The sequence below is a fragment of the Nansenia antarctica genome, assembly GCF_963989245.1.
Source record: "Nansenia antarctica genome assembly, chromosome: 13".
In the NCBI taxonomy this organism is placed as follows: Eukaryota; Metazoa; Chordata; class Actinopteri; order Argentiniformes; family Microstomatidae; genus Nansenia; species Nansenia antarctica.
The window spans coordinates 1,546,457-1,573,956 of NC_137683.1; the positions used below are offsets into that span (position 1 = coordinate 1,546,457).

The 27,500-nt window shown below is 47.6% G+C and overlaps 1 protein-coding gene across 1 annotated transcript in view; it reads right to left on the minus strand.

Annotated features, from left to right (window-relative positions):
* The window catches only part of sspo (SCO-spondin), a gene marked incomplete at both ends in the record, with an annotated part of 131,931 nt that overhangs the window by 18,222 nt on the left and 86,209 nt on the right, over positions 1 to 27,500 (minus strand). The window contains 27 exons of the mRNA XM_080544512.1: positions 1 to 44; positions 476 to 706; positions 1,180 to 1,226; positions 2,503 to 2,639; positions 3,396 to 3,520; positions 3,669 to 3,824; positions 3,980 to 4,150; positions 4,287 to 4,457; positions 5,001 to 5,047; positions 5,443 to 5,595; positions 6,292 to 6,532; positions 7,323 to 7,457; positions 9,225 to 9,392; positions 11,958 to 12,167; positions 12,658 to 12,822; positions 12,939 to 12,974; positions 16,736 to 16,956; positions 17,406 to 17,551; positions 19,664 to 19,830; positions 20,248 to 20,406; positions 24,347 to 24,567; positions 25,236 to 25,335; positions 25,512 to 25,709; positions 25,853 to 26,023; positions 26,205 to 26,405; positions 26,530 to 26,576; positions 26,916 to 27,085. The exon at positions 1 to 44 is cut by the window's left edge and continues 118 nt beyond it. Coding sequence (XP_080400638.1) covers positions 1 to 44; positions 476 to 706; positions 1,180 to 1,226; positions 2,503 to 2,639; positions 3,396 to 3,520; positions 3,669 to 3,824; positions 3,980 to 4,150; positions 4,287 to 4,457; positions 5,001 to 5,047; positions 5,443 to 5,595; positions 6,292 to 6,532; positions 7,323 to 7,457; positions 9,225 to 9,392; positions 11,958 to 12,167; positions 12,658 to 12,822; positions 12,939 to 12,974; positions 16,736 to 16,956; positions 17,406 to 17,551; positions 19,664 to 19,830; positions 20,248 to 20,406; positions 24,347 to 24,567; positions 25,236 to 25,335; positions 25,512 to 25,709; positions 25,853 to 26,023; positions 26,205 to 26,405; positions 26,530 to 26,576; positions 26,916 to 27,085 — 4,038 coding nt within the window. The remainder of the gene's footprint in view (positions 45 to 475; positions 707 to 1,179; positions 1,227 to 2,502; positions 2,640 to 3,395; positions 3,521 to 3,668; positions 3,825 to 3,979; positions 4,151 to 4,286; positions 4,458 to 5,000; positions 5,048 to 5,442; positions 5,596 to 6,291; positions 6,533 to 7,322; positions 7,458 to 9,224; positions 9,393 to 11,957; positions 12,168 to 12,657; positions 12,823 to 12,938; positions 12,975 to 16,735; positions 16,957 to 17,405; positions 17,552 to 19,663; positions 19,831 to 20,247; positions 20,407 to 24,346; positions 24,568 to 25,235; positions 25,336 to 25,511; positions 25,710 to 25,852; positions 26,024 to 26,204; positions 26,406 to 26,529; positions 26,577 to 26,915; positions 27,086 to 27,500) is intronic.

Here is a 27,500-nt window from a genome sequence, read left to right on the forward strand (position 1 = left end):
CTGACACACACTCCACGTGCTCCACACACTCCACTGGCACAGGTCTGGAGAAGAGATGACAATAACATCATCATCATCATCACCATCATCATCATCACCATCATCATCATCATCACCATCATCATCATCATCATCATCATCACCATCATCATCATCATCACCATCATCATCATCATCATCATCACCATCATCATCATCATCACCATCATCATCATCACCATCATCATCATCATCATCACCATCCTCATCACCATCACCATCATCATCATCATCATCACCATCATCACCATCATCATCATCATCATCATCATCATCACCATCATCATCATCATCACCATCATCACCATCATCACCATCATCATCTCATCATCATCATCATCACCATCATCACCATCATCATCAATATCACCATCATCATCATCATCATCACCATCATCATCATTAGTGGTGATTGGTTGGCTGAGCGTCCACCCACCTCTGCATGTGTTGGGGTCTGGGCAGAGCCTCTCCTCCTGCAGCTCCCCAGGACACTGTTCCGCCTCCACCCCAGAGAGAGGCAGGCCTGAGTCCAGGTCCAGACAGGCCCTGTAGCGCCGCTGCACTGACACCAGGATGGCGCCCCCCAGTGGAGAGGTGGAGGGCTGCAGTGAGGAGACAGGGACACACTGGGAGCATATGGTCCACTCTGACCACTCACTGAGAATGACTGAAACAGGAGGGAGGAAGAGAGAGAGAGAGAAGGAGGGAGGGAGAGAGTGGGAGAGGGATATAGAGAGTGAGAGAAGGAAAGGGCTTTGGGTTGATCTGAAATCCATGTGAGACACATAAGATACCAGCTGAGACACATAAGATACCAGCTGAGACACATAAGATACCAGCTGAGACACATAAGATACCAGCTGAGACACATAAGATACCAGCTGAGACACATAAGATACCAGCTGAGACACATAAGATACCAGCTGAGACACATAAGGTACCAGCTGAGACACATAAGATACCAGCTGAGACACATAAGATACCAGCTGAGACACATAAGATACCAGCTGAGACACATAAGATACCAGCTGAGACACATAAGATACCAGCTGAGACACATAAGATACCAGCTGAGGTACATAAGGTACCAGCTGAGACACATAAGGTACCAGCTGGTATTCTCAACAAGATGAAACTTACCTTCACACTCTCTCGTGTCACACTGCAGCGTCCCGTCAGCACAGAGGCTGGGGAGGAATCAGAAAATAAACAGTGTAACAATATACTCCCCGAGGGGTCATTTGGGGGTCATTTGACCCCTGTGAGTAAAGACAAATGTTTTATCTTTGCACTCAATACAGAACCCTCCTTTCATGACTTTTCCTAGATATGTGCCTTCTACCACCCAGTATCCTTACATTTTCAAAATCACATCAGGATAAGCTAGTATAAAGCTATTTTGCCGTTAGTATAAAGCTATTTTGTGTAGGAGGCAGGCTAATTTACAAGCGGCCAAGTGGTCGTTGTGTGTAAATAGCAGCTGGAGCATTGTAAAGAGGCTTATAGTAGGTAAAAAAGACACAGCTGTTCTAGTGTTAAACATGTTACAGTATGCTGGTGACATGGTATATCTCCTGCTCCTTTAATTTTCTTCCCCTCTCTGAGTGCCTTTTTGATACTGGGAAAGTCTAAAGCTCTCTATGGCTTTGTTCACACGGCAGGTCTTGATGCTCAATTACGATTTTTTACACAGATCCGATTTTTTTGTTTGGCAGTTCACATTGCTTTGAAAATGTGACCTATATTTGACCTACATTGACTCGTGTGAACATTCCACGGCCCTGAACAGACCCGCATGTGCAGAAGGACAATAACAATGACGTCAGGATGTCACGCGCAGTGTGGATGGATAACATGATAACATATATAGGATAACATGATAACGTTACAACCGGTTTCATTTTAACGTTTTTGTGCAGCGGAAGCCAGCAAAGATATGAGCAAGTGGTCCAAAAAAAAAGGATGAGGAAAAAGAGCACTCTCTACTATACTTGCGTCTAGAGTGCAGGGTTGCCAGATGGGGCAGGTTACCGCCAAATGGGCTACTGGATTTAGCGGTTATAGACTGGTTAGGCTGTAAATTGTCAATCCCATCTGGCAACCCTGCTAGAGTGACGTAAAAGTCGCATTAAACGCGACTTGACAGTTCAGATGGCGGGCGCGTTGCTAAATATCAGATATGTATCCGATATAATACCAACTCTGAACGCGACCCAGGTCGGATTTAAAAAAGTCAGATTTCATGTGACTTGTGCTGTTCACACGGTCATGCATAAATCAGACCTGAGTCACATGTCGGCAAAAAAATTGGATCACATTTCACTGCCGTGTGAACGAAGCCATAGATATGACTAAAGCTCTGTATGAACTATAGGCCATAGATATGACTAAAGCTCTGTATGAACTATAGGCCTGTGTAACAGTTGTTGGTTGATTAAGATTCAGAGGTACAGGATGTCTCACCAGGTGCTGCAGCCTACTGTCACCATGGCCCCCGGGGGGACAGTGACTGGGACGGGCGGCCCAGAGGCCTGGGAGAGGAGGTGGACACACCCACACTGCTCCGGAGGAACACAGGTCCCGTTCTGCTGTAGCAAGCCCTGGGGACACACACACGCACGCACACACGCACACACACGCACGCACACACGCACACACGCACACACGCACACACGCACACACACACACACACACACGTTTCGTTTATCTAAAAGACACAAATCCTATATTTGACATATCCCAGAACCTCAGTGTCTGGATCTCAATAGAGTTCACAGGTTCTCACCAGGGTTAAACAGGTTCACACCAGGGTTAAACAGGTTCACACCAGGGTTAAACAGGTTCACACCAGGGTTAAACAGGTTCACACCAGGGTTAAACAGGTTCACACCAGGGTTAAACAGGTTCACACCAGGGTTAAACAGGTTCACACCCAGGGTTAAACAGGTTCACACCAGGGTTAAACAGGTTCACACCAGGGTTAAACAGGTTCACACCAGGGTTAAACAGGTTCACACCAGGGTTAAACAGGTTCACACCCAGGGTTAAACAGGTTCACACCAGGGTTAAACAGGTTCACACCAGGGTTAAACAGGTTCACACCAGGGTTAAACAGGTTCACACCAGGGTTAAACAGGTTCACACCAGGGTTAAACAGGTTCACACCAGGGTTAAACAGGTTCACACCAGGGTTAAACAGGTTCACACCAGGGTTAAACAGGTTCACACCAGGGTTAAACAGGTTCACACCAGGGTTAAACAGGTTCACACCCAGGGTTAAACAGGTTCTCACCCAGGGTTAAACCAACACATTGAGAGTTTACAGGGTGATGCTCCTCTAAGGGTGACTGGTATACCTGAGGGCAGTAGCAACCAGGTGTACACTCCTGCTCCCCCACACACAGCTCCCTCTTGCCCTGCAGTGCACACTGCTTCTCACAGGGGGCGCCACACTCAGAGTACCGGAAAGGCTTGTCACAGTCTGTCCAACACAAGAATGAAACACTTAGAAGATGGAATTGAATTGACTATGAAAATGACAAAGACCATATGAAATAATACAGAACGTCTACCTCCATCTCCCAGCCCGGAGAGGCTCAAACACTCACATGTGTTGTACACTCACTCACCGTGGCAATCGCCCAGGACACAAGCTCTGCTATGGGTCTCCAGGTCTGTGCACTGTTGACCCTTGGTGGCCAGAGAGAGCGGTGCACGGTGGCGCTGTTGTCTCTGAGACACGCAGGAGCACGCTGACCACACACTCCACTCCGACATGGGGCAGCCTGCCACACGTTACACACACACATGCACAAAGACAGGAGGATACAGTAGGTTGACTGTAGTGTGTGTGCTCTACGTCATTGAAATCAATATCAATATCAGACCCTTTTGATCCGAGTTCAAAGTGTAGAGTGTGGAGGTGTTACGGTCAGGGTACCTGGGCAGGGTCTTTTGTAGCACAGTTGGGTCTCCTCTCTGTTCCTCTCCACCTCTATCTCAGGTGGGCAGGCTGCTTCTTCCTCACACATGCACACCCTGCGCCGTGACACCAACCCCGCGCCACAGCTACGTGAGCAGGGGGACCATGGCGACCAGGGGCAAAGGTCATCTAGAAACAGCAAATGTGTAAGGCTTAACAACAGGTGAGCATCTGTTGAACTGTAACACACCAGTCACCATATGCAGGTTGTCAGGGTGACGGGGGCGGAGCAGAGGAGGGGTCAGGTGTCCGTGGTGCTGCGTACCGAGGCAGGGGGGGGTGAGGCAGTCCTGGGCCTCTCTCTCTGGCCCGCTGCAGTGGGTTCCGTTGTTACGGGGGGCAGGGTTGATGCAGGCGCGGCTCCGCACCTGGGCGCCACGGCCGCACGTCACTGGACAGTCTGACCATACGGACCACGGTGTCCAGCCTCCAGACACTGGCCAATCACAGCAGTTATAGAGGGGGGGGGGGGGGGGTAGATGATCCAATCACAGCAGTTATAGAGGGGGGGGGGTAGGCAGATGACCCAATCACAGCAGTTATAGAGGGGGGGGGGCAGATGACCCAATCACAGCAGTTATAGAGGGGGGGGGGCAGATGACCCAATCACAGCAGTTATAGAGGGGGGGGGCAGATGACCCAGTTATAGAGGGGGAGGGGGGGGAGGCAGATGATCCAATACTCTAGTGCTGTATAACTGGGCTGTATTTGTGCAGTCAATGGATATGAGCAGGCATGGACATGAAGGCTCAAAGCTGGCTAGTAACATGTTTGACCCACTATCCCTCTGGGCCAGTGAGATTGTGTTGTCATTGTAAAAGAACACAGTCTAGGTAGTCTAGGTAACCTGAATAGTCACAATTATGTAGCGGCACATTTATGGGAAATAAAAACTGTGTAGCAGATCAGATCCTTAAATGTCATCCCTGGACGAGGGTCCCTCACATCCCAATCAGACACATAACAGAATGGGGCCCACCTCTGCAGTCTATGTCCTGGCAGTAGTCCCCCTCTGGTGTACATGTGCTGAGGGGGACAAAACACAGAGGAAGTTAGACACTTGTTCAGTGTTGATTGGCAGATTAGAACACGAACAAACTACATTTGCATGACATTTAGCAGACACTTTTATCAAAAGCGACTTACAAGTACATTTGTCTTAACTAAGTGAATCATCTATCTACAGTATTAGTCATCGCAAGAAAAGGTCATCCATGCTAGGGCCAGGGGCCAAGAAGGAAGAATTAAGATTTATTTTATTTAGATTGTATTTATTTACTGAATTAATTGACAGTAGAGAAACTGTCCAGGGGGTTAGAGGGGATGAAGAGGTCTTAGGAAGGACAGTTAAGGACTGAAGGGTCTTCAGTCTATGGCAGCAGATAGGTTGTGTAGTTGAGTCTCTACCGACAGTATCTCACCATTGTTTACACTCCCCCTGCAGCCAGGTGTCTCCCACTGTCAGCTCCTGGTCGCCATGGACACAGAGGGGTGGGCAGAGTCCAGGGTCACATGGTTTGTGCTGCACTTCCTCAAACTGGCAATCTGCTCCAGAGGTCTCTGGTCTCATGGATCTGATAGAACACACACACACACACACACACACACACACACACACACACACACACACACACACACACACACACACACACACAAACTATGTTAACATCTCTTCAACATTGCAAAGGTTTACTATCATTAACGTTAAGCCCTAGTAAACTAGTAAACTCTATTTATTGAATAATCCCCCCTGACTGCCAAAATGAAGGTGAGGAGGATCCCCCCCCTGTCCTCCCACCCTCTCCTCCCCCCCCTATCCTCCCACCCCTATCCTCCCCCCCCTCTCCTCCCCCCCCTCTCCTCCCACCCCTCTCCTCCCACCCCTCTCCTCCCACCCCTATCCTCCCACCCCTCTCCTCCCACCCTTATCCTCCCACCCCTCTCCTCCCACCCTTATCCTCCCACCCCTATCCTCCCACCCCTCTCCTCCCACCCCTCTCCTCCCCCCCCTATCCTCCCACCCCTCTCCTCCCACCCCTCTCCTCCCACCCCTATCCTCCCCCCCTCTCCTCCCACCCCTATCCTCCCCCCCCTATCCTCCCACCCCTCTCCTCCCCCCCCTATCCTCCCACCCCTCTCCTCCCACCCCTCTCCTCCCCCCCCTCTCCTCCCACCCTTATCCTCCCACCCCTGTCCTCCCACCCTTATCCTCCCACCCCTGTCCTCCCACCCCTCTCCTCCCACCCCTGTCCTCCCACCCCTGTCTTCACCTGAAGCGAGTTCTCTGGCCACGCCCACATGAAGCACTACAGGATGCCCAATTGGACCAGGAGCTCCAGACGCAGCTGGCCTCCACACAGCTCTGATTGGTGCAGGAGAGCTGTCCGTCAGTGCAGCTGCAGTTGTTACAGTCCAGGTGATGCCAGCTGCCGGCCGCCCAGGTCTGACCCAGAGAGTCCACACAGTCACACTGCCACACCTGCACACACACCCCGCCCTGCTGCAGCTGGCCTGGACACACACACACACACACACACACACACACACACACACACACACACATACACATACACATACACATACACATACACATACACATACACATACACATACACATACACATACACACACATACACATACACATACACACATACACACACACACACACACACACACACACGCATATGATGTGAGACATCAGAACTGTAAATCTAAAGTTAATTTCTGAATTTTTTCCCTTTTTAAAAAAAACATGTTTTGAGGACATTTCTGCTTTATTAGGATAGAGACAGTAGAGGTTGACAGGAAGGATGGGTGAGAGAGAGGAGGGATGACATGCAGGATATGTCGATGGCCGGAATCGAACCAGGGACCTTGCGATTATGCGGTATGCGCATTAGTGTAAGTAAGTAAGTAGACTTGAGAACCGATGGTTCTCGAACCTAATGGCCCATAGGGCAGGAGCCTATCTCCTGCTTTCCGTAGCGTGAGGCGGCTTGATGTACACGTACACCTCCTGGACATGACGCTGGTATGCGCATTAGTGTTCTACGCCGATAAGCTCCCCAAAACTGTTCATTTAAAAAATGTAAAACAAGGGACAGGTGATGATGAACATTGTCAGTAGCAGACAATTAGACGTTAGCTTCTCGGTGGTCCAGTGGATACGTCCCAGAACAATAGCCGGTACTGGCAACAAGGTTGCAGGTATGAGACTGAATATGAACCCGAGTGAGACCTGTATATCCGAACCGTGATCCAAAACAATGAACTCCAGAGAGCAGAAAGAAGCACCTTTACCTTTAGGACAGCCACACCCAGGCTGGCACTCTGTGTTGTCCTGGCATTGGATGCCCTGCTGGAGGTCTGAGCAGCGCTGGGGACACGCGTTGGCACAGGGCACCATCTCCTGACCCGGCGGGCAGCCTTTCTCTTCTGTGGGATGGAAAATGATAGAATGTCAGATAGTTGCATTATGTATGGTTAGGAAGTTGATATCTTACCATGAGACTTGGTGTTGCCGTGTGTGTGTGTGTGTCTGTGTGTGTGTGTGTGTGTGTGTGTGTGCGTGTGTGTGAGTGTGTGAGAGAGAGAGAGAGAGAGAGAGAGAGAGAGAGAGAGAGAGAGAGAGAGAGAAATGTGTAAAGGACCCTATGTAACCAATATTAGGGCTTATCTGTGTAACCTGAAGGGACTCCATGCAACCAATAGGGCTTACATGTAACTTAAATAGGGACTCTGTATTGAGCCTCTATGTAACCTCATAGGACATCTGTAACCTGGATTCTTTGTAAGCCCGGTACACACATAAATATAATCTGGCCGATTTTGGCCCGATTTCCCCCCTTCCGACCAAGGACAGCAAATGCCCGATTATCGGATGGCTCTAAAGATTATCCTACAAGATGATCCTGTGGTGTGAGGTGTGTTAGGAGTCAATTTCCCCAAAAAAATCTGCCCAGAAAATGGTTGGGGGCGACGATCATAAATATTAAACGTGTTCAATATTTACGATCAAAAGTCCTCTTGTGTGTGGGCAACTCCCGAGTCCAATTGTGAAGTGGAATGGAATATATCCAATCAAGAAGCGAGCTGACAATGACGATACTGTAAGAAGCTTTTTTTTATTTCCAGTATCCATGTCCTTCAGGATTACCAGCTACATATATATATATATAGCTATAATATAACTTTTAAAGGAAATTCTGTAATAATTGATATAACACTCCTCAAAGCTTCACTACATCACACTATACACCCCATCCTCTATTATAAAAGTATATATACTAAATATAAAAAAGATATTAATCCAGAAACCAGAGGCTATTATTACATTCAAAGTCAGTGGGGGGGAAAGGAGAAGGATTGTGGGCGTGTCTACCTAGAACAGAAGACCCAACAACCATGCCTTTCAAACTGTCTCCTCATAAGGCTGATGCTCTGTCAATAAGGGATGCTCACATCAAACTGTTGGAGTTTAGCAGTCAGGATTAAGTGAGCATTTTTAGTCTCCCTTTGAGAGACCTTGCAAAATCTCTGACTGGATTGGGAGTTTGGATAGAGCTAGAGGTCTGGTTTAAAAAATACTATATTCCATATACAGCTAAGATGACATACTCTAAGAAGAGGCTTGTAGTGACTATGATCCATCATTTACAGGCAGGTCTACTATGCTTCCTTTAGGATGGCCACTTCCATAGGAGTTGATGAAATGAAGGAATTATGAAATTGAAACCTTCATGACATCTTCACTACATCAGAGCAAGAGAGAGAGAGAGAGAGAGAGAGAGAGAGAGAGAGAGAGAGAGAGAGAGAGAGAGAGAGAGAGAGAGAGAGAGAGAGAGAGAGAGAGAGAGAGAGACAGAGGTTATGTTTGATTCGGTAGTTGAGATCTTTACAATCTCTCAGTGGTCGAAGCCATTCCTTTTATGACCATCACAGCATTAAACCATCCAACAGGATCTTTGTATAATTTTAGCCACTGATTCTGCACACAAGAGCCCAAAACGGGTCCACACGTGTCAGTCTCACACAATAAATTAATATTAAAATGAGTTACTAATAGATATAACATACTAAACAGCCATACTATGGATATATGTCTTTCCAGAGACAGGTTCTTACCACAGGGTTTGGTGTTGCAGGGCAGAGACAGGTTCTTACCACAGGGTTTGGTGTTGCAGGGCAGAGACAGGTTCTTACCACAGGGTTTGGTGTTGCAGGACTTCACCTGGTTCTTCTCTCCTTGGCACTTGCGCCCCCCGTTCTTGGGAGGGGGGCTGGAGCAGGAGCGCGTGCGTATGGAGCGTCCTCCTCCACAGCGCTTGTCACAGCGAGACCAAGGACTCCACCGAGACCACCCTCCATCCACTGAGACACAGACAGAGGACATTACAACCACACCTGAGACCACCCTCCATCCACTGAGACACAGACAGAGGACATTACAACCACACCTGAGACCACCCTCCATCCACTGAGACACAGACAGAGGAACATTACAACCACACCTGAGACCACCCTCCATCCACTGAGACACAGACAGAGGAACATTACGACCACACCTGAGACCACCCTCCATCCACTGAGACACAGACAGAGGAACATTACAACCACACCTGAGACCACCCTCCATCCACTGAGACACCGACAGAGGAACATTACAACCACACCTGAGACCACCCTCCATCCACTGAGACACAGACAGAGGACATTACAACCACACCTGAGACCACCCTCCATCCACTGAGACACAGACAGAGGAACATTACAACCACACCTGAGACCACCCTCCATCCACTGAGACACAGACAGAGGACATTACAACCACACCTGAGACCACCTTCCATCCACTGAGACACAGACAGAGGAACATTACAACCACACCTGAGACCACCCTCCATCCATTGAGACACAGACAGAGGAACATTACAACCACACCTGAGACCACCCTCCATCCACTGAGACACAGACATTACACCTGCTGGTCCTCTCTGGCTCAACTGGTAGAGCATGGAGGGTTGTTTTATGAATTTGAATGAATTGTCAATTTTTGATTTAAATAGTTTAATTGTGAGTTGTTAAGGTGCTGATGCCTACCTATGTATGATCGGGGGCTGATGTCTACCTATGTGTTGTATGATAGGGCTGATGCCTACCTATGTGTTGTATGATAGGGGTGATGTCTACCTATGTGTTGTATGATAGGGGTGATGTCTACCTATGTGTTGTATGATAGGGGTGATGTCTACCTATGTGTTGTATGATAGGGCTGATGTCTACCTATGTGTTGTATGATAGGGGGCTGATGTCTACATATGTGTTGTATGATAGGGCTGATGTCTACCTATGTGTTGTATGATAGGGCTGATGTCTACCTATGTGTTGTATGATAGGGGTGATGTCTACCTATGTGTTGTATGATAGGGGCTGATGTCTACCTATGTGTTGTATGATAGGGGTGATGTCTACCTATGTGTTGTATGATAGGGCTGATGTCTACCTATGTGTTGTATGATAGGGGCTGATGTCTACCTATGTGTTGTATGATAGGGGTGATGTCTACCTATGTGTTGTATGATAGGGCTGATGTCTACCTATGTGTTGTATGATAGGGGTGATGTCTACCTATGTGTTGTATGATAGGGGGCTGATGTCTACCTATGTGTTGTATGATAGGGCTGATGTCTACCTATGTGTTGTATGATAGGGCTGATGTCTACCTATGTGTTGTATGATAGGGGCTGATGTCTACCTATGTGTTGTATGATAGGGGTGATGTCTACCTATGTGTTGTATGATAGGGGTGATGTCTACCTATGTGTTGTATGATAGGGGTGATGTCTACCTATGTGTTGTATGATAGGGGTGATGTCTACCTATGTGTTGTATGATAGGGGGCTGATGCCTACCTATGTGTTGTATGATAGGGGTGATGTCTACCTATGTGTTGTATGATAGGGCTGATGTCTACCTATGTGTTGTATGATAGGGGTGATGCCTACCTATGTGTTGTATGATAGGGGTGATGCCTACCTATGTGTTGTATGATAGGGCTGATGTCTACCTATGTGTTGTATGATAGGGGCTGATGTCTACCTATGTGTTGTATGATAGGGGCTGATGTCTACCTATGTGTTGTATGATAGGGCTGATGTCTACCTATGTGTTGTATGATAGGGGCTGATGTCTACCTATGTGTTGTATGATAGGGGCTGATGTCTACCTATGTGTTGTATGATAGGGGTGATGCCTACCTATGTGTTGTATGATAGGGGCTGATGTCTACCTATGTGTTGTATGATAGGGGTGATGTCTACCTATGTGTTGTATGATAGGGGCTGATGTCTACCTATGTGTTGTATGATAGGGGCTGATGTCTACCTATGTGTTGTATGATAGGGCTGATGTCTACCTATGTGTTGTATGATAGGGCTGATGTCTACCTATGTGTTGTATGATAGGGGCTGATGTCTACCTATGTGTTGTATGATAGGGCTGATGTCTACCTATGTGTTGTATGATAGGGGTGATGTCTACCTATGTGTTGTATGATAGGGCTGATGCCTACCTATGTATTGTAATGTGTAAATAAGCTACTGTAAATAGCTTAAATGTAACAAATATTATTAAATGTTTTTAAAGAATAAAAAAAAGTTGGAAGAGCATGGTGCTAACAATGCTTAGGTTTACAGTATATACTGAAAAGTGTATGTATGCACTCACTGCAATGTAAGAGCTTTGGATAAAAGCGTCACATAAATGGCATATACATCAGATAAATGGCATATATACATCAGATAAATGGCATATATATACCTTTGCTACTCATGCTTTGAAAACAGAAAACCTCAACCCACATGGAGATACTGTACGTTTACATCCAGAATGTAAACATTTGATACAGGTTTGGATACAGAGCATGCTTCCACCCACCTCGACAGGCTCGGATATTACAGAAGCGGTTCTCCACGTTCCCTCCCAGGATGTCGTTGCACCAGGAGCCGTTCACCCCGGGACTGAGGAAGGTGCGTAGCCTCTGCTGCTGGCCCACCCCACAGGAGCGGGAGCACGACCCCCACTCCGTCCACCCCGTCCACGAGCAGTTCCTCTGTGCACAGTCCTGCCCCACACACACGCCACCGTCTACAACACACACACACAACACACACACAACACACACACAACACACACAACAGTCTTTGAACAGAAGGCCCCACTTTACATGGACGCAGTAGTCCCCTATAGATGGTCTACTGATGCTCAAACTATCAATTTCCACAAGATTAGGTTAGTCTTATTGGATAGATTAGGTTAGTTTTATTGGATAGAGCACAGCAGAAGATTAACTTTCTGTTGAAACAGATGGGAAAAACACATAATTGTTCTGTATTGTAGATTAGATTAGATTAGATTCAACTTTATTGACATTGCAAAGTACAAGTACTAGACAACAAAATGCAGTTCAGCATTTAACCAGAAGTGCAAATAGTGATATAAGAACATGATATAAAAAAACATAGTGATATGTACAGAAAGTAGGTACGTTAGTTTAGAGGTATATACAGTTATGAGCTATGTACAGTTAAAGCATCTGGTATTGTTAGATAGTAGGTAGTAGGATGATGAGCGTTACCAGGACATTGGGGCAGGTTACAGGCCATCTCCTGGTGGGTCTCTCCTGAACAGGGGGGTCTGATACAACGTCTCTGACGTGACTTCAGGGCTGGGCTAAGGGCGTCACTACAGGTACGGGAACACGAGCTCCACGACGTCCATGGAGAGAAGCCTGCATCCTCATCTACTGAGAGAGAGAGAGATGTGTAAAGAACCCTATGGGACCCTATAGCTCAATAGTGAGACAGTAAATGGATCCACTTGTAGGGAGGAAGTGTTGAGTTGTTCAGGACGGTTTACCTGGTAAAATGGGTTCTTCTGTGGGACCTATGATCACTGCAAAAAAACAGATTGAATAACAGATTATTCTTTTTTTTATATATATAATTTTTTAAATTATTATTTCAGGGAGTAAAACAAGGGCAGTGGTAACATACAAATAAACAAAGGAGAAAATAGAATAACAAAAATAGGGTTTACCAGTACAAATACAAAATTCGCATAAACCTTTCATCCCCCCCTCCTGAGATTAGTTCAGTGACGATGGAGCCGAATTTCAATTTGGACTGTCTGATAGAGATATTAGAATATATGACATCTTGTAACCTATGGGGACGGACAGTGTTTTCTTCTATAGAGCGCCAAGATACATGAGCAGCCAGATCAAACCATGTGGAGAGAGGACGCAGCACAAAGGACCAATAATACCATTCGAAGTTTGGTAGTCCCAATCCCATTTCACTTTTTAGCCTCTGGGGGGTTGAGAATTTGAGTCTGGGCTTCTTCCCACCCCATATACATTTGGAAGAGATAGAGTGTAGTTTCTTCCAATAACCACTTAGAGATAACCACGCTAGAGAGAGCATGGAACTAAAAAAATTGACATTTTAACAACTGAGATACGGGAATGAAATGAGAGGGGTGAAGTATTCCACCTTTGTAGATCAGATTCTACCTCCTTCAGCACATTCTTATAATTAACTGATACTGTGTTAGAAATTGAGGGGTAGATAGAGATACCTAGATATTTAATATTCTGGACCACTGGGATGTTTTGTGGGACATCTAGCTGTCTAGCTGAGGTATTCAGTGGTAATAGAGCTGATTTTCCCCAGTTAATTTTATAACCCGAAATTTGGCAAAAAAGTATTAAAGATATTTAGAAGATGGGGAAGTGACTGAGGGATATTCCGAATAAAAAGAAGGATATCATCAGCATACAGTGATATGTGATGTTTGGTGTTGTGGACCATAATAGGATCATCATAATAATAATAATAATACATTCGATTTATATAGCGCTTTTCCGAGGCTCAAAGACGCTGACAATATGGGCAAAACGGAAAACACAGAAACAACAAGCACCAGATAACATGAGCACATAGAACACAGAGGTAACGAACGGGGAAGGGGAGGTTGTATGCATGTCCATGGGGGGAGGGGGGTGGCAGGGTGAGGGGAGATGGTTAGGGATAGGGGAGGTTGGATGCATGTCCAGGGGGGGGGGGCGGGGGTGGCAGGGATGGGGGAGATGGCTAGGGGTAGGGGAGGCTGTAGGCGTGGGAGAACAGGTAGGTTTTGAGGTGGGATTTAAAAGTGAGGAGTGAGGGTGAGTCTCTGAGTGGTTGAGGGAGAGAGTTCCAGAGGCGGGGTGCGGCTCGTGAAAAGGCACGGTGACCGAAGCCTTTGAGTTTTGAGGGTGGGACAGTGAGGGGAACAATGGATGAGGATCGGAGGGTACGGGTGGGGCGGTGGGGGAGAAGGAGGTCAGTCAGGTAAGGGGGGGCCAGGCTATGGAGGGCTTTGTATGTGAGGATGAGGACTTTGAATTGTATACGTTCTTTGATGGGGAGCCAGTGGAGAGAGTGGAGGACAGGAGAGGCTTTCTCAGCATCAAGTGAGAGGATAGCATTTGATGAGTCAGTAGTATTCGAAGAGTCAATAATATGAAGAAGGCGGCAAACATTGTCTGAGGCAAGGCGACTTTTAATGAAGACTGTTTGGTCTTCATGCACTAAGGTAGTCATAAATAGTTCCAGTCGTGAGGCTAGAACTTTGGCATACAGTTTAGTATCTGTATTTAAAATTGACAAGGGGCGGTAGCTTCCGCAGTCAGTAGGGTCCTTCCCCTTTTTCAAGAGCAAAGAAATTATAGCTATATTGTTGTTTTTGGAGAAGGAGACATTTTTGATTGCAGAATGCATCATTCCCAACACAAGAGTGCCAACTTGGGGCCAAAAGGCCAGATAAAATTCAGGTGGTAAACCGTCTAACCCTGGTGACTTGACTTTATTCATGCATGAAAGAGCTTTGTGTAGTTCAGATAGAGTAATAGGAGAATCTAAATCAAAGGAGTCCTTCTGGGAAAGCTGGGGGAGCTGTAAGGGGTTCAAGAAGGAACTAACGGCTTGCTCATTATAATCAATCTCAGAAGTATATAGAGCCGAGTAGAATGCCAAGAAGTTATTGTTAACCTCTGCTGGATCAGTGCACATAGTCCCTGTAGAAGATTTGATTGAAGAGATGTTTGCTAGCTGTTCCTTCATTTTAAGTTTTGAGGCTAGTAAATGGCTTGGCTGTGCACTGTGCAAGTAATAGTTTTGTCTAGCTATATGAATGAGGAAGTCAGCTATATGTCTGAGAAGATGGTTAAGATCTTTAAATAACACTTCTCTTTTAAGAACTAACTCAGGGGTAACATGCGAAGTCATAGTGATCTCCAGTTCAGCAATTTTCTTTTCCAAGTCTTGAATATGTTTTAATCTGGATTTGTGTAGATTAGAGGCAAAGCCAATAGTTTTATCCCTAATGAACCCCTTCACCGCATCCCAGAGGATACCAGGATCATCCACAGATGGCTTATTAATTACAATAAACTCATCTAGTTGTTCCTTCATTTCCTTTAGGAATGATTCATTCTGCAAGAGGGTGGAGTTAAAGCACCAGCGAGGAGCCCTTTTGGGCTTCAAGGAGATAGCTACTCTGCCAAAGACCGCCCTGTGGTCAGAGAGAGACATAGGAAGTAAATTAAAATATGATGTCTTATCATACAGGTGTTTGGATACAAAAATATAATCTATGCCAGAGAATGATCTGTGTCGAGATGAGAAACAAGAGAATTCTCTCAAGGAAGGGTTGGAAGAACGGCAAACATCTACCACAGCACAGTCACTAGCCCATTTCCTTAGTGCAGAGGACGCCAGGTGTTGCTCTCTCCCTTCGTTAACCCCCCGAATAACAGATTAGTCTTAAGTATTAAATGTATTATTATTATTATTATTATTATTATTATTATTACTATTATAGATTGTTATTTAACCTTTCAGATTAATTTCCCCCTTTCTGTAGACTCTCTTCTCTAATTATAAATAAAGGAAGAATAAGATCAGAATGGGGGGCGGGGGGTGGGGGGGGTCAGTACCTGGGCAGTCAGGGCGGGGGGCGGGGGTGGGTCAGTACCTGGGCAGTCAGGGCGGGGGGCGGGGGGGGTCAGTACCTGGGCAGTCAGGAGCCTGGGGGGGGGTCAGTACCTGGGCAGTCAGGGCGGGGGGCGGGGGGGGTCAGTACCTGGGCAGTCAGGAGCCTGGGGGGGGTCAGTACCTGGGCAGTCAGGAGCCTGGGGGGGGTCAGTACCTGGGCAGTCAGGAGCCTGGGGGGGGTCAGTACCTGGGCAGTCAGGAGCCTGGGGGGGGTCAGTACCTGGGCAGTCAGGAGCCTGGGGGGGGTCAGTACCTGGGCAGTCAGGAGCCTGGGGGGGGTCAGTACCTGGGCAGTCAGGAGCCTGGGGGGGGTCAGTACCTGGGCAGTCAGGAGCCTGGGGGGGGTCAGTACCTGGGCAGTCAGGAGCCTGGGGGGGGTCAGTACCTGGGCAGTCAGGGCGGGGGGCGGGGGGGGGTCAGTACCTGGGCAGTCAGGGCGGGGGGCGGGGGGGGTCAGTACCTGGGCAGTCAGGAGCCTGGGGGTGGGGGGGGTCAGTACCTGGGCAGTCAGGAGCCTGGGGGGGGGGGGGGGTCAGTACCTGGGCAGTCAGGAGCCTGGGGCGGGGGGGGTCAGTACCTGGGCAGTCAGGAGCCTGGGGTGGGGGGTGGGGGGGGTACCTGGGCAGTCAGGAGCCTGGCAGTAGGTGCTCTCCTGGCGGGGGGCATGGCAGTCACTGCCCCCGTGGGCTGGGGCCGGCTGGCTACAGGCTCTGGAGCGGGTCTTCACACCCAGACCTCCGCAGGACAGGGAGCAAGGGGACCAGGCCCCCCAAGGGGACAGGCCCCCGTCCACCGGACACGGCGCCAGGGTGCAGTTCCACGCGCCATGCTGACAGGAGCTACATGGTGGGGTCATACATTAGAGCAGAAAACAAGTCAGTGAAATACATACTTATAGATTGAAGGCCTATACCTTAACTGTCTAACAACTTAACTGTGTCTCTTAATGACCTCCTCATCCCCACTACCCTCCTGTACAATTCCTATACTATTAGAATAAATAATAATAATAATAATAATAATAATAATAATAAAAAACGTTATTCTAGCATTGTAACTGCCATTGGCCCCTGGTCATAGCATAGATTACTTTGTCTTATGATGACTGATGGATAGATGAATCATTCACTTAGACAAATGTATTTGTCGTAAGTCGCTTTGGATAGGTGTCTGCTAAATGCCAAAAATGTAAATGTTAATGAAATATACTGTACTGCTGAAAATAGTTAAAGCTGGGTTATATACAGACAATGTGCACCCTTCTTCTGCATTCAGCAAAATGTCTCACCAGGAGCTGCAGTCATGTACCAGGGTGTCACCAGACTCAAACTCTGCGCCCTCAGTGATGTTATGAAGGTCAAGGGTCAACGTTGGGGTCACAGATACATTCTGTAGAGAGGTCCGGAGACCCTTGTCCACCAGACAGGGACACTCCTAAACATGAAATAGTTGTTAGCTCCCTACAGCTGAAATCACCTATCACCTAATAAACACACAACATAACCTTTTGTTTTATTAATAGCCTTGAGATAACCTTTTGATTTATTCATCTGACTCAGCTTTGATACAACCTTCTGATTTATTCATATACATAGTGTGGGAATTTGAAAAGTCATTTGATCATCGTCTGGACACTATTTTACTCAATTACCGTATATAATCACCAGTATATTCCCTGTAACCATATATAATCATCTATATACCCCATAATGCAGGTACTGTTGGAGTCTGGTGTGTTCTCACTAGAACATTTGCTTCACTTGGAATCGGACTTTAGGATAAAGTTCGCTTTGCTTTGCGTCGTTTGGAGCGGTGAGAACGCGCATTCGTAGTCGCTCCCGGAGCAAATACCCGTCAGATGCTCCGCTTGAAAAGGGTGGTTTAGCTCCGGTTAGGAACGACGCATCCATCCCTTTGCTTCGCTTCGCTTTGGGTGAGAACGTTGCTCGAGGCAGTCTATAGGAAAACAACAGCGCATGCGTGTTGATCTGGATAAGAGAGGGACGAACGGGCAATCAACTACCACGTCTGTTGCTTCGATTGCGTATGTTACTTTGTTTACATTAAGGGCTGTGAGAACGCAAATCAGAGAACAAATTTATGCAACAATGTTGCAAAATCCACTTGCTCCGGGTCCTGATTCAGACTTTGATGTGAGAACATGACCTAAATGTACCCTAGGTTTTATAGGATATATTGGGTTTTATATGACATGTTATCTGAATATATGTGTATATACTGTATATGTATCCATGTTTTGTATTTCATGGGTCTTATAATATGCATAGATATGTTTTATATGTCAATGGGTTTGTATCCATCTCTATATATCATTATCTATCCATATATTAGTATCTAACTATACAGTATATTAGTATATTAGTATGTAACTTAGATACTAATACTAAGTCAGTTAGATACTAATACCAACTAATATAGTTTAGTATCTAACTATCTAATAAACTATATATCAGTAGTTATCCATGTAGGATTGTGTATCCATAGAGACACTAGTCTAGTTTGCATAAAGGGGCTGGGTGTTAGTCTGATTGGAGGGGTGGGAGGTACTGGTGATATCATTGGGCCTTGCAGCTGGTGGGAGGTACTGGTGATATCACTGGGCCTTGCAGCTGGTGGGAGGTACTGGTGATATCATTGGGCCTTGCAGCTGGTGGGAGGTACTGGTGATATCATGGGGCCTTGCAGCTGGTCTCTGGTAAACTGCAGCCTAGTTCAGTGTGATTCTCTGTATCCTGGCTCAACTCTCACTGCTGTCTGGTCCCAGCGCTGCCACACTAACTAAAGTAGTTGAGAAATGCTTCTAACCTGTTCTACTTCACATGGTTCTGTTCTACTTCACACTGGTTCTGTATTGGCAGACTGATAAGGGGTAGAGGGAGATGGTTTCAACCAGACTCGTCTCTTATTCATGTTCAAGGATGATAGGTGACTGGAACTCCCCCAATACAGTGAAGATGGTTAAACAGGGATGTCCACCCAGGGATTAGCTCACTCTCCCTCCAGGTCTCAGTAACTCTCCCTAGGGGTTGCTGAATGAAGTGAACCTCTGGAGTCACTTTTTCTGGTGCCAGGATAGGAGGAGTTTAATGAAAAGTATGAAAATAGCTCCCTATATCTACATGGTCACAACATGGGCACTATATTAAGGGTAGACCAAGCCATGATGGTCAGTCTGTGTCGGGGTCTTGTGGGTCCCTTAGCGCAGCTCACTGTTTGTTGCATTCTGTGAAGTGTGCAATAAACTTTACTTCAACTACAGCACAGTTCTTGCATCTGAAGAGAATTACTTCAACTTGACTATTTGGTGATAGTTATACAGAGTCATTCAAAATCTCTCCTGGTAAATATTTTGAGTGGGACAAAATACAACAGATCTCAATTATTTCAAATCCCACAATAGACATAGTCTTGAAATAACTATGCAATACTATATTCAATCAATCAGAATACATTTGAAACAACCATATATTTGAGAAACACTTGAAATGAGCTTTCATTGATCAGCTCTACATGGGGTAACCTCACCTGGACACAGGCTCCACGGTGTTGTAGGGTGTGTGGGGGGCAGTGGCAGCCCTCCTCACAACCCTCAGAGTAGCAGCCCTCTCTCCCACTGACCTGGGCACAGCTGAAGGGGCAGCCCTCCCCCCACTCACACTCCCTGTACAGGCGGCCTGGGGGACAGCCCACCTCTACAGACCAACACACACACACACACACACACACACACACACACACACACACACACACACACACACACCACATACATACGGAACAAGACACAATAGAGGATCAGTGGATGTAGAAAAGAAAAGATAGAAGTGGTAAGTAAGTAAGAACATGTACCATTAACATAGAGAGAAATACCATGCGTCCTGCCACACATTTTTACATTTTTATATATTTAAATGTTTTACTAATTTATTCTGACTACATTGGAGCTAAAATAAGAATACGAGAAAGTAGTAGGAGTAAGTACCACTAGTGTGCCCTAAGTTACACCAGGGAAACTGTCTAATTGTTAGTCACTCTGAATAAAAGCGTCTGCTAAATGGTAGAGATGTCAATATAAATGGACCCTCTCTCTCCAGTCCAACACGCTGACTCACCCAGGCACACCTGAGTGTTACAGGTCTTGCTCTGTCTGGTTACGCCGGTGCAGGGCGGGGTGCTGCAGACTCTGGTACGAGACTGCTCCCCTCCCCCACAGCTCACAGAACACACCGTCCACGAGGCCCAGGGAGACCAGGAGGACCAGGGGCCAGAGTCTGGAGACCCCCGGGCAGAGGAGAGAGAGATGTCAGTTAGACAGAGAAGGAGGCACAGCAGAGGAGAGATGTCAGTTAGACAGAGAAGGAGGCGCAGCAGAGGAGAGATGTCAGTTAGACAGAGAAGGAGGCACAGCAGAGGAGAGATGTCAGTTAGACAGAGAAGGAGGCACAGCAGAGGAGAGATGTCAGTTAGACAGAGAAGGAGGCACAGCAGAGAGAGATGTCAGTTTGACAGAGAAGAGGAGAGATGTCAGTTAGACAGAGAAGGAGGCACAGCAGAGGAGAGATGTCAGTTAGACAGAGAAGGAGGCACAGCAGAGGAGAGATGTCAGTTAGACAGAGAAGGAGGCACAGCAGAGGAGAGATGTCAGTTAGACAGAGAAGGAGGCACAGCAGAGGAGAGATGTCAGTTAGACAGAGAAGGAGGCACAGCAGAGGAGAGATGTCAGTTAGACAGAGAAGGAGGCACAGCAGAGGAGAGATGTCAGTTAGACAGAGAAGGAGGCACAGCAGAGGAGAGATGTCAGTTAGACAGAGAAGGAGGCACAGCAGAGGAGAGATGTCAGTTAGACAGAGAAGGAGGCGCAGCAGAGGAGAGATGTCAGTTAGACAGAGAAGAGGAGAGACAGAGAAGGAGGCACAGCAGAGGAGAGATGTCAGTTAGACAGAGAAGGAGGCACAGCAGAGGAGAGATGTCAGTTAGACAGAGAAGGAGGCACAGCAGAGGAGAGATGTCAGTTAGACAGAGAAGGAGGCACAGCAGAGGAGAGATGTCAGTTTGACAGAGAAGGAGGCACAGCAGAGGAGAGATGTCAGTTAGACAGAGAAGGAGGCACAGCAGAGAGAGATGTCAGTTAGACAGAGAAGAGGAGAGATGTCAGTTAGACAGAGAAGGAGGCACAGCAGAGGAGAGATGTCAGTTAGACAGAGAAGGAGGCACAGCAGAGGAGAGATGTCAGTTAGACAGAGAAGGAGGCACAGCAGAGGAGAGATGTCAGTTAGACAGAGAAGGAGGCACAGCAGAGGAGAGATGTCAGTTTGACAGAGAAGGAGGCACAGCAGAGGAGAGATGTCAGTTAGACAGAGAAGGAGGCACAGCAGAGGAGAGATGTCAGTTAGACAGAGAAGGAGGCACAGCAGAGGAGAGATGTCAGTTAGACAGAGAAGGAGGCACAGCAGAGGAGAGATGTCAGTTTGACAGAGAAGGAGGCACAGCAGAGGAGAGATGTCAGTTAGACAGAGAAGGAGGCACAGCAGAGGAGAGATGTCAGTTTGACAGAGAAGGAGGCACAGCAGAGGAGAGATATCAGTTAGACAGAGAAGGAGGCACAGCAGAGGAGAGATGTCAGTTAGACAGAGAAGGAGGCACAGCAGAGGAGAGATGTCAGTTAGACAGAGAAGGAGGCACAGCAGAGGAGAGATGTCAGTTAGACAGAGAAGGAGGCACAGCAGAGGAGAGATGTCAGTTTGACAGAGAAGAGGAGAGATGTCAGTTAGACAGAGAAGGAGGCACAGCAGAGGAGAGATGTCAGTTAGACAGAGAAGGAGGCGCAGCAGAGGAGAGATGTCAGTTAGACAGAGAAGGAGGCACAGCAGAGGAGAGATGTCAGTTAGACAGAGAAGGAGGCACAGCAGAGGAGAGATGTCAGTTAGACAGAGAAGGAGGCACAGCAGAGGAGAGATGTCAGTTAGACAGAGAAGGAGGCGCAGCAGAGGAGAGATGTCAGTTAGACAGAGAAGGAGGCACAGCAGAGGAGAGATGTCAGTTAGACAGAGAAGGAGGCACAGCAGAGGAGAGATGTCAGTTAGACAGAGAAGGAGGCACAGCAGAGGAGAGATGTCAGTTAGACAGAGAAGGAGGCACAGCAGAGGAGAGATGTCAGTTAGACAGAGAAGGAGGCACAGCAGAGGAGAGATGTCAGTTAGACAGAGAAGGAGGCACAGCAGAGGAGAGATGTCAGTTAGACAGAGAAGGAGGCACAGCAGAGGAGAGATGTCAGTTAGACAGAGAAGGAGGCACAGCAGAGGAGAGATGTCAGTTAGACAGAGAAGGAGGCGCAGCAGAGGAGAGATGTCAGTTAGACAGAGAAGGAGGCGCAGCAGAGGAGAGATGTCAGTTAGACAGAGAAGGAGGCACAGCAGAGGAGAGATGTCAGTTAGACAGAGAAGGAGGCACAGCAGAGGAGAGATGTCAGTTAGACAGAGAAGGAGGCACAGCAGAGGAGAGATGTCAGTTAGACAGAGAAGGAGGCGCAGCAGAGGAGAGATGTCAGTTTGACAGAGAAGGAGGCACAGCAGAGGAGAGATGTCAGTTAGACAGAGAAGGAGGCACAGCAGAGGAGAGATGTCAGTTAGACAGAGAAGGAGGCGCAGCAGAGGAGAGATGTCAGTTAGACAGAGAAGGAGGCACAGCAGGAGAGATGTCAGTTAGACAGAGAAGGAGGCGCAGCAGAGGAGAGATGTCAGTTTGACAGAGAAGGAGGCACAGCAGAGGAGAGATGTCAGTTAGACAGAGAAGGAGGCGCAGCAGAGGAGAGATGTCAGTTAGACAGAGAAGGAGGCGCAGCAGAGGAGAGATGTCAGTTAGACAGAGAAGGAGGCACAGCAGAGGAGAGATGTCAGTTAGACAGAGAAGGAGGCACAGCAGAGGAGAGATGTCAGTTAGACAGAGAAGGAGGCACAGCAGAGGAGAGATGTCAGTTAGACAGAGAAGGAGGCACAGCAGAGGAGAGATGTCAGTTAGACAGAGAAGGAGGCACAGCAGAGGAGAGATGTCAGTTAGACAGAGAAGGAGGCGCAGCAGAGGAGAGATGTCAGTTAGACAGAGAAGGAGGCGCAGCAGAGGAGAGATGTCAGTTAGACAGAGAAGGAGGCGCAGCAGAGGAGAGATGTCAGTTAGACAGAGAAGGAGGCACAGCAGAGGAGAGATGTCAGTTAGACAGAGAAGGAGGCACAGCAGAGAGAGATGTCTCTCTTGCCTTGCTAAATTAGAATTGATGTATATATACATACATATGTATGTATATACATAAACATATATATATATATATATATATATATGTTACGGTACATGTGGGAAAACGGTACATGTGGGAAAACTAGGGTTAGGGTTAGGTGCTGGGGTGCTACGGTTAAGGTTAGGGTTAGGGTTAGGATTAGGGTTAGGGGTAGGGTTAGACATGCCAGCATGTACCAAATCAACATAGCACCTAACCCTAATCCTAGTTTTCCCACATGTACCGTATTCCCACATGTACCGTAACATATACATATACTGTATAATATCTCTTATTGTTAAAATCACATAGAAATCCTAAATTAAGTTCTGACAAGTGCAATGCAACTTGGTTTCCGAGGCCAGAGTGGACAGTACCAGACGAGGCCAGAGTGGACAGTAACAGAGTGGACAGTAACAGAGTGGACAGAGTGGACAGTACCAGAGTGGACAGTACCAGAGTGGACAGTACCAGAGTGGACAGTACCAGAGTGGACAGTACCAGAGTGGACAGTACCAGAGTGTACAGTACCAGAGTGGACAGTACCAGAGTGTACAGTACCAGAGTGGACAGTACCAGAGTGGACAGTACCAGAGTGGACAGTACCAGAGTGGACAGTACCAGAGTGGACAGAGTGGACAGTACCAGAGTGTACAGTACCAGAGTGGACAGTACCAGAGTGGACAGAGTGGACAGTACCAGAGTGGACAGAGTGGACAGTACCAGAGTGGACAGTACCAGAGTGGACAGTACCAGAGTGGACAGTACCAGAGTGGACAGTACCAGAGTGGACAGTACCAGAGTGGACAGTACCAGAGTGGACAGAGTGGACAGTACCAGAGTGGACAGTACCAGAGTGGACAGTACCAGAGTGGACAGTACCAGAGTGGACAGTACCAGAGTGTACAGTACCAGAGTGGACAGTACCAGACATACAGTACCTGTGCAATTGTGGGTGTTGCAGTCTCTCTGCTGCTCAGCCACGCCTGCACACCCCCTCCCCCCGCTCTGAGGGGCGGGGTTGGCACACTGACGCACTCTGAGCCTGACGCCCCCGGCGCACGGGGCAGAGCACTCTGACCAGCCTCCCCACTGGCTCCACCCACCGTCGACATGGCAACCAGGGACCGACTGACACTCTAGAACCCCTGCTTCACAAGTGCTGGGGTAGAAGGAGAGCGTAAAGAGATGGTTAGTACAGACTATATACAGCCTTATTCCTCATATATAGACTATATATAGCCTTATTCCTCATATATAGACTATATATAGCCTTATTCCTCATATATAGACTATATATAGCCTTATTCACATGGGACTAGTATTATGTGGTTACATCTGTCATTTGTAATAATTCCGGAGGTCGTCTGTGTTATTTATCCTGTGCGAATCGGCCATGTCCGTACAAATGTCAGTAAAAATTCCACCGCAAATGAACCTACCCTATTTTGCTGATTCTGGAGGTCCTGGTGTAATAGTAGTCTAGTACGTAATGGGCGTGTGGGTAATTTGGGGTGAGTTTGTTTTCTCTGACGATTTCTTGCTTCTTGTGTGTTGGAGAACTAATCAACGCCTGTTGCGCTTGTTGTTCATGAAGCGGATGTTACACAGAGCCATGACATCATATCCCAATGTCCATAAATTCCAGTAAAACACAGACTTGGCTTATCCCGCACGAATGCACCACACGAAACACAGACATTGGGGGGGGGGGGGGGTGATTTCTAAATGACCGACATTACCACATAATACTAGTCCCTTTCGAATAGGACTTATGACAGACACATGTTGTAATGCTACCAGTGAAGTGGTGTGTGTATGCTGCTGTACCAGATCTGACAGTCACTGAGGATGTTCTCTCCTGGGTTTGCGTACTGCCAGTCTGACCTGCCAGGCCAGGCCCAGGAGCTGTTTCTGGAGTCCAGCCCACCTGAATGGACAGAAGGAGGGAGAGAGAGCCATGTTTACAGGTACAACTCATAGATTGCTGGTGTTTAATGTGGAGGTGCATCAATGTGTCAGAATTGAGGTATGATACTATATAACCAATGTGAACTTCAGCACTATCCAGTAGAAACATCTGACACCATTTCTACAAGGTCTCACCGATGGTACTGTTGTGGTATTTACAGCGGCACTCCTCCCTCTCCACGCATTGTCCATCCTGAAGCACCAAATCACCCGGGCAACCGCAGGTCCGGCCACAGTCCGGCGAGTCCACACACTCTGTGTCACCATGGAGATCAGAGCAGGAGCGTGGGCAAGGCTTCCCACAAGGCCATTCTGTCATCCCTCCCCCACACTCTGCAGTAAGAGGAGCATCACGGGAACAATATGAGGCCGCTCAACACAACTAACGACCAAACTAACTTCTGCATTTAAAAACATATACAGCAGATACACACAAACAGCAACGTCAACACAACGAACATGGGCCGTCAGCTGACCTGAGCAGATGGTGACGTTGTCATGGCAGCCACGACTCTGCCGACTCTCCCCGTGGCACGGCAGACCCCCAAACCTGGCTGGAGGACTGTTACACACCCTGGTCCTTACAGACCCCCCGGCACACGGCTCACACTCAGACCACACAGACCACGCGCTCCATGAACCATGGACTGAAGGAGAGGGGGGGCAGAGAGAGCGATAGAGAGAGAGAGAGGGGGGGGGGCAGACAAAGATATTGACAGCCATTCATTTGATCACATCAACCATACATGATAGTAAGCCAATCGATCTCTTGCTGACTGGTTCTCTCAACCCAATCAGCGATGACCGTTGCTGCTACTGCAGGCTTACCTGGGCAGAAGGAGACCACGGGGCAGGGTTGTCTCTGGATCTGAATCCCAACGCCACCGTGTACTTCCTGTTCCCCCTGACAGGCCACGCCCCCGGCTTTAGGCTCCGGACAGCCACAGCTTCGGTAGCGGGACACAAACTCCGCCCCACAGGTCTTGGAGCAGGGGGTCCAGCTGGACCACTCACACCACTCACCAGCCACTGCACACCAGGGGGGGGGGGGGGGGGACGACGACACTGGGTGTGTTTCTAATATACTGTCATTGAAATGTGAAGAGTCTGTTGGATCTTTAGAAGAGTGTCTTACTCCAGCTGCTCTACTCACCTGGACAAGGATCCTTGGTGCAGTTGAGCCTTCCTCCTTCACAGGTACTGAAACACAACACCTACACATTATACACACAAAGACCTACACATTATACACACAAAGACCTACACATTATACACACAAAGACCTACACATTATACACACAAAGACCTACACATTATACACACACAGACATACAGATTAAACACACAAAGACCTACAGATTATACACACAAAGACCTACAGATTATATACACAAAGACCTACAGATTATATACACAAAGACCTACAGATTATACACACAAACAACTTCCCCTGTCTCTGAATGGCTGTTCGCCCCTTTCCTCCTCCTCCTCCTCCTCCTCCTCCTCCTCCTCCTCCTCCTCCTCCTCCTCATCTCTCACCAGTTGTTACATCCGTCGGGGGTGGTGGTGGTCTCGCCAGGGTGCAGATGCTGGCCTCTGCTCAGGTCCAGACAGGGACAGTCCTCTCTCTCCACGCAGGACGTCCCGTTAGCAGACAGCACTTTCCCCTCCGTACAGTAACACCCTGCCTCACAGCGCCACTCACAGTGCTGCACAGGGGTACAGGACACCATCATCATCATCATCATCATCATCAACATCCTCATCATCATCATCATCATCATCCTCATCATCAACAAGCAAAGATATCATCATCATCATCATCATCCTCCTCATCCTCATCATCATCTTCATCATCCTCATCATCAACAAGCAAAGATATCATCATCATCATCATCATCATCATCCTCCTCATCCTCATCATCATCATCATCCTCCTCATCCTCATCATCATCATCACCACCACCATCATCATCATCATCATCATCATCCTCATCATCAACAAGCAAAGATATCATCATCATCATCATCCTCCTCATCCTCATCATCATCATCACCACCACCACCATCATCATCATCATCATCATCATCATCATCATCATCACCACCACCATCATCATCATC